General features: G+C 40.0%; 1 protein-coding gene across 3 annotated transcripts in view; it reads left to right on the top strand.

The window, feature by feature from the left end:
- The window catches only part of NUP93 (nucleoporin 93kDa), a 107,139-nt gene that overhangs the window by 75,722 nt on the left and 18,051 nt on the right, over positions 1 to 13,366 (top strand). For all 3 annotated transcript variants that reach the window (XM_008572736.1, XM_008572738.1, XM_008572737.1), the window contains 3 exons: positions 7,977 to 8,051; positions 10,384 to 10,473; positions 12,014 to 12,153. In XM_008572736.1, the coding sequence (XP_008570958.1) occupies positions 7,977 to 8,051; positions 10,384 to 10,473; positions 12,014 to 12,153 (305 nt within the window). The remainder of the gene's footprint in view (positions 1 to 7,976; positions 8,052 to 10,383; positions 10,474 to 12,013; positions 12,154 to 13,366) is intronic.

Here is a 13,366-nt window from a genome sequence, read left to right as displayed (position 1 = left end):
GTCATCTTTTAAAAAAAAAGGTAATTTCAGATACTTTGAAAGTGGAGGTTAAAAATTATTATGTATTGGGCCAGCCCAGTGGCGCACTGGAGAGTGCGCCGCTTGGGAGTGTGGCAGCGCTCCCGCCAAGGGTTCGGATCCCATGTGGAGACCGGTTCCCACTCACTGGCTGAGCGTGGTGCGGGCGCAACACCGAGGGTTGCGATCCCGTTGCCGGTCCCCGGTACGGGCGCGACACCGAGGGTTGCGATCCCGTTACCGGTCAGTAAAAAAGACAAAAAAGAAAAAAAATTATAATATGTAAAAATTATATTATTAGACATTTTTAGGTAATATTACCAATGCTTCCTAAGTCTTTTTTTCTCAGAAGTTGTTTCATGCATAGCTACCATTCTTTTCGAACTTTGTGATAGGAAAACTGAGGCTCAGAGAGACTCTGGTGAGATTAGGACTGTTGTCTTCTAGACCATTGCTCTGTTGAAGTCTAGGTCAAGGATGGGTAGGTTGGCAGTTTGTGGTGCCTGCAGGGTAACTTCACACATTCCTCATCTACAAATTTGCTCCTGATTTAAAAACCAGTTTTTCTATTAAATTAGCCCCCAAATAAATAGATGCTAAAGTCATTTGTCTTGGGAAATTGCTCATTAAGGACCCTCTCCCATATTTCTTAGACTCAAAGACTTCAGACTCAAATGAGAGTCTTTGGAAAAGAAGAGCTAATGTGTAAGCCAGGCTAATGTTTCTTTCTTAATTCTTTTCAAATCTGGGCAAATAACTAGAACAGCTCATGGTTTTATAAACTTCGTTTTTAAAAAATGGTGTTAATAGGTTGTGTTTTGTATTGGGATTTGGAAGTAATTATAAATTGTTAATGAGATGTTCTTTCTTGATTGCTCTTCTCAAAAATAGACTAGTCTATTTAGCAGACTTTTTTTTTTGACCTCAGGTCCCCTTGTAAGAAAGTTATTGATGGTTTTGCTGTTCTTTATTGTGATACCTAGCAGAATGGATAGCTTTGCTGTAAAAGTTGACAAGTGATGCAGAGAGGTCTCTCTTCAGATTATCCAGGGAATTGGTATTTTCTGGAACCTTGTAGATTTTGTTTGTTTTTAGTTTTGAACCTTTTTCCTGAAGTATAACATGTATGCAGGAAAGTGCACAAATCGTATAGACAACTCAGTTATCACAAATGGAACACCAAGGTGAAGAAACAGAACATTCTCAGCACCCCAGAAATCCCCTTTGTGCCCCTTTCTGGTCACTACCCCCCACCAACAACAAGGGAACCACTGTCCTCACTTCTCGCATCATAGATTAAGTTTGCCTGTATTTGAACTTTATGTACATGGAATCATACAATATGTAGTCTTGTTTCTTGCTTCTTTTGTGTAACATTCTGTATATTGTGGCATGTAGTTGTAGGCCATTTATTCTCATGGCCGAACAGTATAACTACAGTTTGTTAATCTGTTCTGGTGTTGATGGACATTTGGGTAGTTTCCAGTTCTTGGCTTTTGTAGGTAGTGCTATTGTGAACATTCTTATATGCGTCTTTTGGTGAGCACGCGTTTGCATCTCTGTTGGATACACCTATGAGGATAATTGCTCGGTTAGAGGGTGTGCATGAGTTCAGCTTTAGTAGATACTGCTAAACTGTTTTCCAAAATGATTGTATCAGTGTACCCTCATACCAGCAGTATGTGAGAATTTCATCAGTTCCATATTCTTGTCATATTTGGTGTTTTTGTTCTTTTCTAATTTAACCATTCTGGTGGGTATGTGAAACCATGTGTTTTTACAGACTTTTTCCATATAATTTCCTTCAAAATGATGGAAAAGTGATATAATATCTACTTCGGCAGGCACTTTGTCCACCCTCTTTATAGGAGACCACACAGTGTGAAGGGCAGAAGACAGGCTTTGGAATTCAGTAGGTCCTGGGTTCCTGAGCCTGGTTTTCCTCATTATAAAATATCTCTCTTGAAGAACTGTCGTAAGGAATGTAGAATATATGTAAAACATCTAGACCAGTGCCTGGCGTAGAGTACACACTCAGCACACCCTAGCATTATTTGCGTGGTGGTTAGTATTTGGTAAGCTACATATTATTAGGTTTACTTTAATCGTTTTAATATGGATCCTTCCCTTTTTAAGTGTTTGCCTTAACGAATGCAAAAATCTTTGGACATAAATAGAAGAAATAATTAAATATGACTTGATATGTAAAACATTCTTTTCTGAGCTCTTTTTATTGTCAGGAATAAGGTTGTTGGAATCCAAACAGTCATTAATAAAGGAGGCTTGAGATCATTTTGAGTTGACCTTTTTATTTGAAGGAAATGTCCAAGTTTGCATAATTTAATGTAAAGAGAAGCTCCAGGTTTTTTTTTTTTTTTTTTAAAGCAAAAATGAACTAGGATATGGTGGTTCCTGAAACATCTCCCATCCCGCCTCCCAAGCCTTCCAATAACATGAGTTTCCCCAATTCTTTTCAAGGAGACAGTGGTAATGTCCATTCCTGGCAAGTTTTAATAAAGGAAATGATGCTCCAATAACATAAGTCAATTTGGGAAATTAATTTCCTTAGGATATCATTGAAGAAAGAGGTATAATTTTTAAAGGAAGGTAGGAATTGAAAGACTGTTAACTTTTGTTTGTGGTCTGAATAAAAATGACGTGCTTTGAAGCGAGAAAGAGACTCATGGCTATGAATCGTCGTGCCCCAGTTCTTGCATTTGGTCAGTGAGGAAGAACTTCCCCAGTGCTGTGCAGCTTGCATGATGGCACGGGGATGGGGGGATTGAGCAATCTGGGGAATCCCTGATTTTAGTCAACTTTTAAAACATTATTTAAATGTAAATTTATCTAACCTCAGTGTAATCTAGTGTCTATTTTGGTATTGGACATAGTCATTGGGCAATTCCTTAATGTATTGTCTGGAAAATGACTTAGCAAGCAACAGGCTTGCTAGAGAAGCTGAACTGTGGCTTAGTAATGATAGTAATGATAGTAATATTCTACACTGTGATATGGCAACAGATGTTGAACATACTCTTTAATTTTAATAACTGACTTAATATCATTTTTCATCAATTTCCAGTCATGCCTCTTTTTTACATTTAACATCTCTGAAATTGGAATATGTCTTAAATTTAATGGTGTGTCTAATTTGATAGCATTTATTTCTTTCCTAGTAGTACATAAATAACACTATGTCTTACAGTAGATAGTGTATTGGATTCAGTGAAATACAGTTAAATATTGACTGACAGAATTTGAATTTGAAAACCCCAGACTAGATGATCCCAAGCTGTCTTTTGTGGTTCCCTGGCAGTTTCCTTGGGGATGGACCTGGTTCACATGTTGGGGTTTGAGTAGGATTTCAAGTATAAAAAGTGCTCTGCTGCTCTTTCAAAAATAGGATTTTTTAAAAAGCCCCAATTCCACAGGCCCTCCACTTTATCCTCATGATGTGTCATGCATGAACACCTGATCTTGTGCACTTTTCTGATGGTAGAGGTACATAGACCCACTGGGGGAAACTCTGCCACTCTTCTCCACTCCCAACCCAAACATAACCTCTGCCAATGGTACACATCCTTCCAATTCCCTCTCAGGTACTTACATGCACAGTTATACGTGTATGTACATCTTATCAATTTAAGTGTATTATCAGCCATAATTGGCATCATTTTATACAGTAGGTTCTACAATTTAGCATTATGTTTTGTTGTTGTTTTACATATTTTGGAGCTATTTCTAGAGTTAGTACATGTAGGTCTCTGTCGTTTTTTAGTGGCTATCATAGTGTTCCATTGTATGAGAAGCATTCTTCTCATTTTATCTGTGGTCACACAGTCATTAGTTGAGTTGCATTTGGAACCTGGGTCTTCTGGTCCCCAGCTGGTGTTTTTTTCTGGTAGTACTGGGCTTTTATGTACAGGTTTTATACCCAACTATTGTAAATTAATCACTTTGGTTCCATTTTGCTTACCTAAAGCCAAAACATTCCATGTGGAAATTAAACTCTCTTTCTTTTGTAGCATCATCATATTGTCTTTTTACTCTATACTTGTTTTGCTAGGAGTGTTAGTTGCATTCCTTTTTCCATAACTAGAATGTGCCCTCCATGAGAAAAGAGTTTTATGTATCCCTGAATATGCTTTGTACAGTAAATAGTAGGTGCTTAATAAAAGTTTGCATTTCCCTTGTTTTGTTCTCCAGCCACAACCTGCCTCTCCCAGAATGGCTGTTTTGGGAGGAGCTTCTACCCTGAGAAGCCCATTTTCACCCTATACTCCCAGAGGCTGCTATTTCTCCACATATCTCCAGACTTCTGGTGAACCTCTTGTTTTCCTCTCTGGCCCTACCCTTCTGTCTTTCCTGTCTTTCTGGTCTTTGATTCCCTGCTTTTGTCATCTTGTCGTTGCCACTATGGCTTGGTCAAGCCCCAGTGCAGAGAAACCCAGAGACCAGAGGCATTTGGAATGTTATTACCACAGATCATACTGGCACCCACTTTCCTAGCCCTCAGGCAGCCCCTGGTTGTGGAATTCCAGCTGAACATTTGTTGTTTCCTCTGCTCAGGAATGTGCATGAACAGATCTTGTTGATTGATAATTGACTTTATGGTAAAATAGTGGCTTGGCCAAGGGTAACTGAAGGAGAGGCACCTTTGAAAACAAGAGCATTAGGTAAAATTAATTTAAATGGAAATTTGAAGGCTGAAAACCAACTACTTTTTAAATGGATAGTTTAAAAAATTAGGTTTTTAGTACTGGAAAATATTTCTCAAGGCTGTACATGTATATTTATCTGAAACAACTGTGTCCTGGCAGAAATGCTTTAGTACTGTTCTTTTCATTTCTGTGTTTATTCCCCCAACTAGGTTACTGGAATTAACGGGCTTAGTGCTGTGTTCTTTAAAAAGACTGAGATCTTCAGCTTTCAGATAGTTCTTTTCCAGAAAGGTAGCTGTCTTACAGAACAGTCCTCAACACAGTGTTACCAGAAACACTCAGAATTAGTCCAGAAGTAGAAAATGCACTGGTGGGGGCTTCTGTTCAAACAAGGAATGTGTGTTCATTGTAGAAAAATGAACAAAGTAAAATATTTCAGGTCATGTTTTTGTAGTGTCTGTATATCCATTGTTGTTCAGCATAGGATTTGTTTCTGTGTTCATTATGGTTGTTTATAAACAATGGCTAGTGTTTACAGGCCATGTGTTGGGCACTGTGCTGAATTTTCTGCTTATTCCTCACAACAGTCCTATGGGGTAAGTATTATTTTTCTCCCCATTTAATCTTTATCTCAAACCTATTACTACTATCCCCTTTTACAGCTAAAGAAACTGAGGCTTAAAAGAATCAGTATTCTCAAGATCACTTAGCTAGTAGGTAGTGGAGCCATTATATTTAACCACTGCTCTCTTTTGTTCTGTGGTGGCTGTCCTTGGGAAGCTGCCTCAGGCTGCCCTGGCAGGCAGAATTGGGTGGTGGCGAAGAGTACAGAGTGTGGTGCCAGACTGTGTATTCAAACCATGGCTCCACTGCTTCCTTTTGGAGTGAGTCTGGGCAAATTGCTTCACCTTTCTGTGTGCCTTTGTGTCTTCATCTGTAAAACAGATATAATAAAAGGACCTACATCATAGGGTTATGGTATTAATACATGGAAATTGAGACAGTGGTTGGCACACGTGCCCAATAAGTTTTGTTATTGTTATTGTATCCTGTTGGTTTTTATTAGTTTTATGTTTTAGGTAGGAATGCATTCAACTGTGAGTGAGTAACAGAAAACTTGAGCTTCAATGGCTTGAATAGGGGTTTATTTTTCTCACCAAACAAGGAGTCTGCAGGTGTGGAGAGTGTTGACTTTAATTCAGTTGTTCTGCTGTGTGGATCAGTGTTGACCTTAATTGTCACCAGAGACCAATCCCTTTCTGTCTTGTACACCCACTATCTGTAGCACATCCACATGCTTTAGCTTCACAAGATGACTGCTGTAGCTCTAGATGTTACATTTGCATTCAAGGCCAAAAAGAAGGGAGAAAGCTGCAATGCTGTGACAGGCTCTTTTCCTCTTTGTCAGGAAAAGCAGAAGCTGTTACCAAATGTACTTGCAGATGTGTGCTTTCATCTCACTGGCTGGAACCAGGACTCATGGCCATTCCTAGCTGTAGTAGAAGCTGAGAAAGGGTATATTCAGTGGTATGTAAAGGTCCAGCTTATGAGGACCTGTTGTTAAGTTTTCAAAGAATTTGCAATCTAGGTCATACCACTATGGGTAGCTTGATATCTGTCATGGAGTATTTATACCACAGAAACCAGCAAATGCTATCTATCAGGTCCTCTTCCCCAAGAGCTAGTTGTTAAACTTTTACCAGACCAGTACAGAGTATATTTAACTCTATATGCCAGCCTGAAAAGTGGCAGGGAGTAGATGTGAGAAGTAGGGATTGGGAATGGTCATTCGATTGGCTAGCCACGAGCATCTGTCAAGGTCAGTAAGCTGTGTAACCTCTTTAATACCAATGATCACTGGAGATCAGAGCTGAGGTGGCCTCTAGAAATCATGTAGGACAGTCCCTTCATTTGACTGATGGGATCCTGAGGCTACAGGAGAATGTGCTTTGCTCCAGACCCCAAAGCCAGAGACTGAAGTGGCCCTTCTAGAACCCAGGTGTCTTGACATTTCAGTCTTCATTCTCCAGAACCAAGGGTTTAATATCCACCTTTGTCACCTGCCCCCTCATCTCTATTCTACCCTACTCCCGGTGCTCACTCTAGTATTCCTTTTACCAGCTTTTGTAGTGCTGGGAAGTTTGGCTGCTAACTTCTGTTAGTTTCCCAAGAAGGAACTGCTTTGCTTTAGATTTTAGAGAATAGAGCATCATGGGGTTTTTTTTTGTTTGTTTTTTTAAATGAGCTAAGCTGTGTTATACTCTCTGCTGTGAGTATAAACTAATGTATTGGAGATTTATCAATATACCTAATGTCTAATTTTGATCCATATTTGTTTATAGCAAAGGATAAGATTAGCTAAAGGTGAACTTTAGTCTTTCTTAAAAAAAGACTAATAAACATTTTTCATATACATGTTGAGAATTCCTAATCTGAAAATCTGAAATCTGAAATGCCCCAAAAGCTGAAACTTTTTGAGTGCCAACATGATGCTCAAAGGAAATGTTCATTGGAGCATTTTGGATTTCAGATTAGGTATGTTCAACTGGCTAAAGTATCTGTAAATATTCCAAAATCTGAAATTTGAAACACTCTGGTCCAAAGCATTTCAGATAAGCGCTACTCAACCTGTATTTATATCTAACTCTTCTCATGGGATGGTAAGCTCTACGTGGACAGGCTCTGTAACTGGCTTGCTTTCATCTCTGTGGGGATGGATGTACACACAGCTGTGCACATGGCAGGCACTTACAAATGTTTACTGATGAATGAATGACTGCCCAACTTAGGCTTCATATCTTCAGATAACAAAAAATTCATCAGCAGCCATTGTCTTAGTGTAGACAAAAGATTGGAAAAGTCTGAATCTCATGTTGTGACTCTATAAACTCTCTTCTTTCAACTGCCTGATATGATTGATGGGAAATAGAAGGCCATTGATAAAAATGATGGCCTCACAGGAGAGAAGATGAGGTGGAGAGGGGGTCTTCAGATTGAAACTGAATGTTGGAAAGATGTGCATTTCTAGAAACAGTCATTGAGATATCTGATCGGGCTTATCCAGCCTCCCATGACTTTTTAGTTAATCCAGTCCCATGCCTGCTGTCTTCTCGTGTGTTCGTGGTAAGACAGTTGCGTTTTATTAAAACTCCTGAAGTCATCATTTTGAGGAAGTCTTAACTAGGAAACAGGTTCCTCACAGCTCTGTTAAAGACAAGAATATGTTTATGTGATTTTTATTTTTTCACATGACTGAGTACTTTTCTTAACCAATTCTGAATGTGTGTTTATCTACAGCCAAGTTACATCAGTGATGTGGGACCTCCTGGTCGAAGCTCTCTGGATAGCATCGAGATGGCCTATGCCCGGCAGGTTAGTGTTCTCTCAAGGAAGATTTAATCCAGGAAAATCCTCTGTGAGCTTCCAGGTAGTAAAAGAAAACAAAAACTTCATGTGAAAGTCAAACCTTGAAAGCAAGTTGGCTTTTTCGTTTAGAGGACTGGTTAATATTTTACCATATAGGCCACAGGAGAATTCTATCAAATAGGGTAATAGAATGACTTAGATCTGTTTTGGAGAAATTGAAATCTGCCCTCTACACTGACCACTGCATTTCATTTTGCATTTTTGGCAATAGCCCCATGTATAGTAAAGCCTTGAGTAACTGTACTGCTTAGCAAATGAGTTGTGTATTAACTGAATTATCTGGTAGGCTGATAATATTATCAGAAATGCTTCTTTCATGCCTTGAGAGAAATTTTCTAGATGCTTTTCTGCCTTGGTAAGCATAGTATAACTCAGTGCTACTTAACAGCATTTTTGTTTTAGAGAAACTCATGATGTTTTGGGGATCACACTTCTGGTTATAGATCATGACCATGTAAAAGTGCTTTGTGGTAAGCACAAAAAATTCAGTTGGACTGGAACTGCCGTGAAAACAGTACATACCTGGAATTGACTTTTTGATTAAAGCAGTGCCAACCAACTGTGTGTTTTATTGTAGTTTGCCACTTTCCCCCACAAAGTATCAAGAGTGGTAAGCATTCCTGTTTCTTGAATTGAGGGTGATGGGCTCCCATCCCTTTAAGATCATCCTGTACCAGCAGTGGACAGAGAATGTGTCAGCCTTTACCAACTCCCATGATTCTTTGAGGGGGAGCACATTGTTGCCACTTGTCGCCCTCAGTATTACCTGCTTCCTTCCTTCCCTCCAACCTGGAGTGGAGTGGCTGGAGGCGAATACGGGTGGCGGCTATGGAGGTGAGCAGGGGGCAGTGAGAAACTTAGGTCTTGTGCTCATTAGCAGAAGTCTCTGTCTTCAGCTGTCAATTAATTAGCTATTGGAGTTGTGCATTAACTGAATTACCTCGTAGGCTGAAAGTATTATCAGAAATCCCTCTTTTATTTCTTGTAGAGAGAAATTTTCTAAATGCTTTTCTGAAAGTCTCTCTCCTTCAGTGTACCACTTCAAACTCCAGGGAGCTGAAGCCAGCTTCATCAGCTTCCCACAGCTCTCCTGTGTTTTAGCATTGGCCTTCATTTATTTCCTTCTCCAATTTTTATATCTCTTTTTCTTTCTCCTCCTGCGCATTTGCATTCTTTAAATTTCACTTTCATTATATGGCTGACTTCCTCCATTGCCATGTCTCCACTACACTCCACCACACGTTTCATTATTTGAGGCCTAATGAAATTACAGGCTTCTGAGGAGAGAAACTATGTATCTTCTGCATCTGCAAAGAGTAAAACTTCATAAAACTAACACTTTATAGCACTTAGGACACTGTAATGTCATGTATTGGTTTACATGGCTATCCCCTCCAGTGGAAAGTGAACCTTTATATCCCATGTTGAACACAGGACCCTACAAAGGGAAAGCCCCTAACAAGTGCTTATTGAGTGAATAAGAACTACCACATCATTGTAAACTGTTTTTATTTAATCTTTATAGCAGCACTGGAAGCTAAATGATACCATTGTCCCCCATTTAAAGTAGAGGAAACTAAGGTTCAGCAGGGTCATGATTTGTCTAACATCACTACCTTTTTCATTCCTTGGTAGAGCAAGGACTTCAAATACAAAGTGAAATCTTCTAGAGAGTAGAACTTACTAGTTTTTACCGTCATTATTTTTGTTCTTTTAAAGTTAAATCCAAAGTAATACTGGCTTTCCCATACCTTAAATATCACATAATTCATTTTTATTGAAAAAATTTTAGTAAAGAGCAGAGAAATGGATACTTCAGATGTTCAACAACTGCTATTCTAACAGGGAGGGCTGCAACCTGGCTTTCCTTACTCAGTCCATGAGCCCTGGACCTGGGGCCATTCACTCCTTTTGCCAGAATCTTACCAAACTTTTCCTTGGTTCTTAGGAAGCAACAGCTAGAGTCCTTCCATTGTCCCATCTTCCTCCTTGGTCTTTCCTCCCTGGGACAGAAGCACGAAACTGCTTGTGGCACTCCACTCCTAGGACCATTCTGCTCCCATTCTGCAGATATTTGGAAGTCTGGGGTAGCAGTTAGCTTTGGTGTTTGCCCATAGCTCAAACACAGAACTGGGGAGCTGACCAGTGTGGATAGCTCTGCCACTCTGAGGAAGGAAACGTTGGCTGAAGCTTCTGCTGACCATTTGCTGGCTTCAGAACTGCTTCAAGAAGTAAAAAATAGCAATTGTGCCATTTGCTTTGCTTTTCATCATTTCAGATTTATATCTATAACGAGAAGATTGTAAATGGGCACCTGCAGCCTAACCTTGTGGACCTCTGTGCTTCCGTCGCAGAGCTGGATGATAAGGTAGTGTCCAGATCTAACCCAAATAGAACTGTGAGTTCCGGTGTTCAGAGGGGATTAGCAGCTTGCTGACTTGGCTGAAATGTACTGAACAGACACCCCATTCCATGAAATAAAATGTTAACTGTTCTTCAGAGTTTTATTTTAAATATTCTTGGGTTGGGTTTTTTTTTTGATGATTTTTTTAAAAATGCATCTTCAAAAGCCCTGCCATGATGAACCCACAACAGTTCTCCTCAAGCTGTATTTGCTTTGAAGTCCTGTCAGGCTCTGACTTCCCTCTCACCAGCTTCTCTCCTTAGACAGACTAATGGGATCTTTAATGAGAGCTGAATTGTAAAGGTGATACAGTTTTCACACCTGTGAGCCCCTTGAAGTGGACTTAGGTGGGGTCTTTATGAGCACTCTTGATTTGCCACGGGGTCTGTTCTCTGACACCCCCACCCCCACATCTTTTCCTCAGTTCTTTCCTGGCAAATTTTCTCCCCTAGAAAATAAAAATAAGCAAAGGAGGTAGATGGATGAGTGGGTGGGTTGGTAGGTGGTAATAGGAGGAAGGAAAAAAGGAGGGAAGGATGTTATGGAAGCAAGCATGCATACAAAGTGTGTTTTTGTTTTTATGTCTTTTCAAAAATGCATTTAACTGTTTAATTTTTTTTAAATAGTAAGATATTAGGCAATACAAGCAGATCTAAAGAAGTAAGAATTCACCAGTCATTTCATCACCTGGAAAGAGTTGCATTTGGCTGGCTATTCTACAGCTTTAATTTTTGAGAGACCACAAGAACAAGCTTTTGTTTTGCTTTGGAAAAAATATAAACCTGCTTTTCTCCAATTGGTGCTATCTTCCAAGGATTCTTAACTTTAGAGTCTGCCAAGGGTTCAGGGAACACATTTTAAAGAAGAGATTTACAGCCAGGAGGGTTCTGGGGAGAGGGAGTCCCAGCTGTGTGGTGGCAACACAAAGGAAAGAATGCCCACTCCTTCCCGAGGAGGTGTCTTTTGAAGAGAGTGAGTGGGCAGGAAAATAGGAGGCTTTGATGCTCACAAAACAGGTTGATAGCAGGGGCCCCTGGAGAGTCTCTGGGCGGACAAAAACCTGTATTATTTAGGTTAAACTCTTATTTTAAGCCTTAAACTCAAATAACCTTGTAAGGACTGAAATGCAGCTACTTGAGTTTAAACTCCTAGAGCTTTGAACAATTATAAATGTATTCAGTGTCTCTTAAGGGATAGCCCACTGAGATTCAGTGTTCTTGTTACTTTTATGTGGTTTTAATTATGTAGGTGTTTATGTCAGATTCAGAATAGTAATTGATCTGGAAACCAACTCCGAGTAGGGATGAGGGGTGCTCGTCGATGGATGGAAGTCTGGCAGCTGGTAGGGAAGAGGCGCATCTTCTGCACTGAGCTTAAGCCGGGATATTTCAGACAGAAAACATTAACCACTTCTCATCCTGCCTTTGAGGTCGAAGTGCCACGAAGAGCCAAGTAATTTCTCCAGCCCTGCAGCATTGTCACGTGCAGTCTTGTTTATGCACAGAGCATTTCTGACATGTGGGCCATGGTAAAACAAATGACAGATGTGCTGTTGGCGCCTGCAAGTGATGCCCTGAAGAGCCGCAGCAGCGTGGAAGTGCGCATGGAGTTTGTCAGGCAGGCCTTGGGATACCTTGAGCAGAGGTAAGGCAGCAGTGGTGCAGTAGGGCTGGCTTTCAGATCCCCGGTTTCTCAGGCGTTAAGTAGTCCTCAGGCTAAGTGTGTTTAAACAAGATTGAACAAGGCTGTGAGGTGTAATCCTGTTTTCAGAAATACTTCTCTACCAGAACTGTTTCCACAGTGGTATAAAATCACATATGTAAGATCATGGTAAGTGAGAGTACTGTTAAGACTTCTCTTTTTCTCTCTTCTCTCTGTCCCTTAATACAGAGACATCATGATTATTAGGCTATAACAATAGGTCAGAGTCCTGTTTCCTAATGTGCTTCGGCCATTACTCCATAGGCTTTTTTGTTTTCACCATTTTAATTTTTACTCCTGGCAAAACAAGTATTACCACCTTCAGACCTTAGGAAGGCCCCTTTAACCTTATTTTCCTTCTGGCTCTACTTGGTTAATCCCTGTATGTCAGGGTCCTTCCCAGCTACTGATGCCTGTGATTTCTGCCTGGTTTTCTTTGCCACCTCCTCACTAATTGGAGTTGGTCACTGAGGAGTTTGTAGCTGTGCCCTAACTATTGTCCCCTCCTTTAGTAGGTCCCGTGCCATTCATCTCTCCCTGTGGACACTCGTAGCTCTGAATTGGCCAGCAAGGGTTGTCATGAGTGTGCAATAGACTCTCTTTATTTCAGAGATAGGGTGCTGGGCCTCTCCCTGCTGGCCCTAGAAGAGAAAGCCAAGTTGAATACACTTGCTCAATTGCAGCGCTTTGCCACTGAGCCTCTGTAGCTGCCAGTGGCCTTGTAGTATGGTCACACTTTGTCGACAAAATAATACTTCATTAGGAATTCATAAAATTTCCTTGTAACTGAGGTAATTCAAACATGGTACAGCAGAGAATAGGTTTTTATACCAAATACTGTGTTAATTATACCATAGTTGCATGAAATGAACACCATCAGACATACAACACTCATTAGCCTCCATTCTCTCATTAAGAAAAATTTGGAACTCCAAATGGTTTTTTATTCCTCTAGCATAGATGTGAAGGGACTATAAAATAATTCATCAGGCTTTGGCTAAATTTTTAGTTTAAATAAATTAAGTTTTCAGTGTATTGATCTTTAGCCATGAAGAATCTAATGCATGTAATAGTATTTATTTGTTGTTGTAAGTCAGCAAAATATAAGTCAAAATTTCTTATACTGTATAAAAACCTTCAGGATTTTTTTTTTTTT

Source organism: Galeopterus variegatus, unplaced genomic scaffold, assembly GCF_000696425.1.
Source record: "Galeopterus variegatus unplaced genomic scaffold, G_variegatus-3.0.2 Scaffold828, whole genome shotgun sequence".
Classification (NCBI taxonomy): domain Eukaryota; kingdom Metazoa; phylum Chordata; class Mammalia; order Dermoptera; family Cynocephalidae; genus Galeopterus; species Galeopterus variegatus.
Note: the sequence above shows the minus strand (reverse complement) of the source record. Positions and strands in the feature narration are given on the sequence as shown.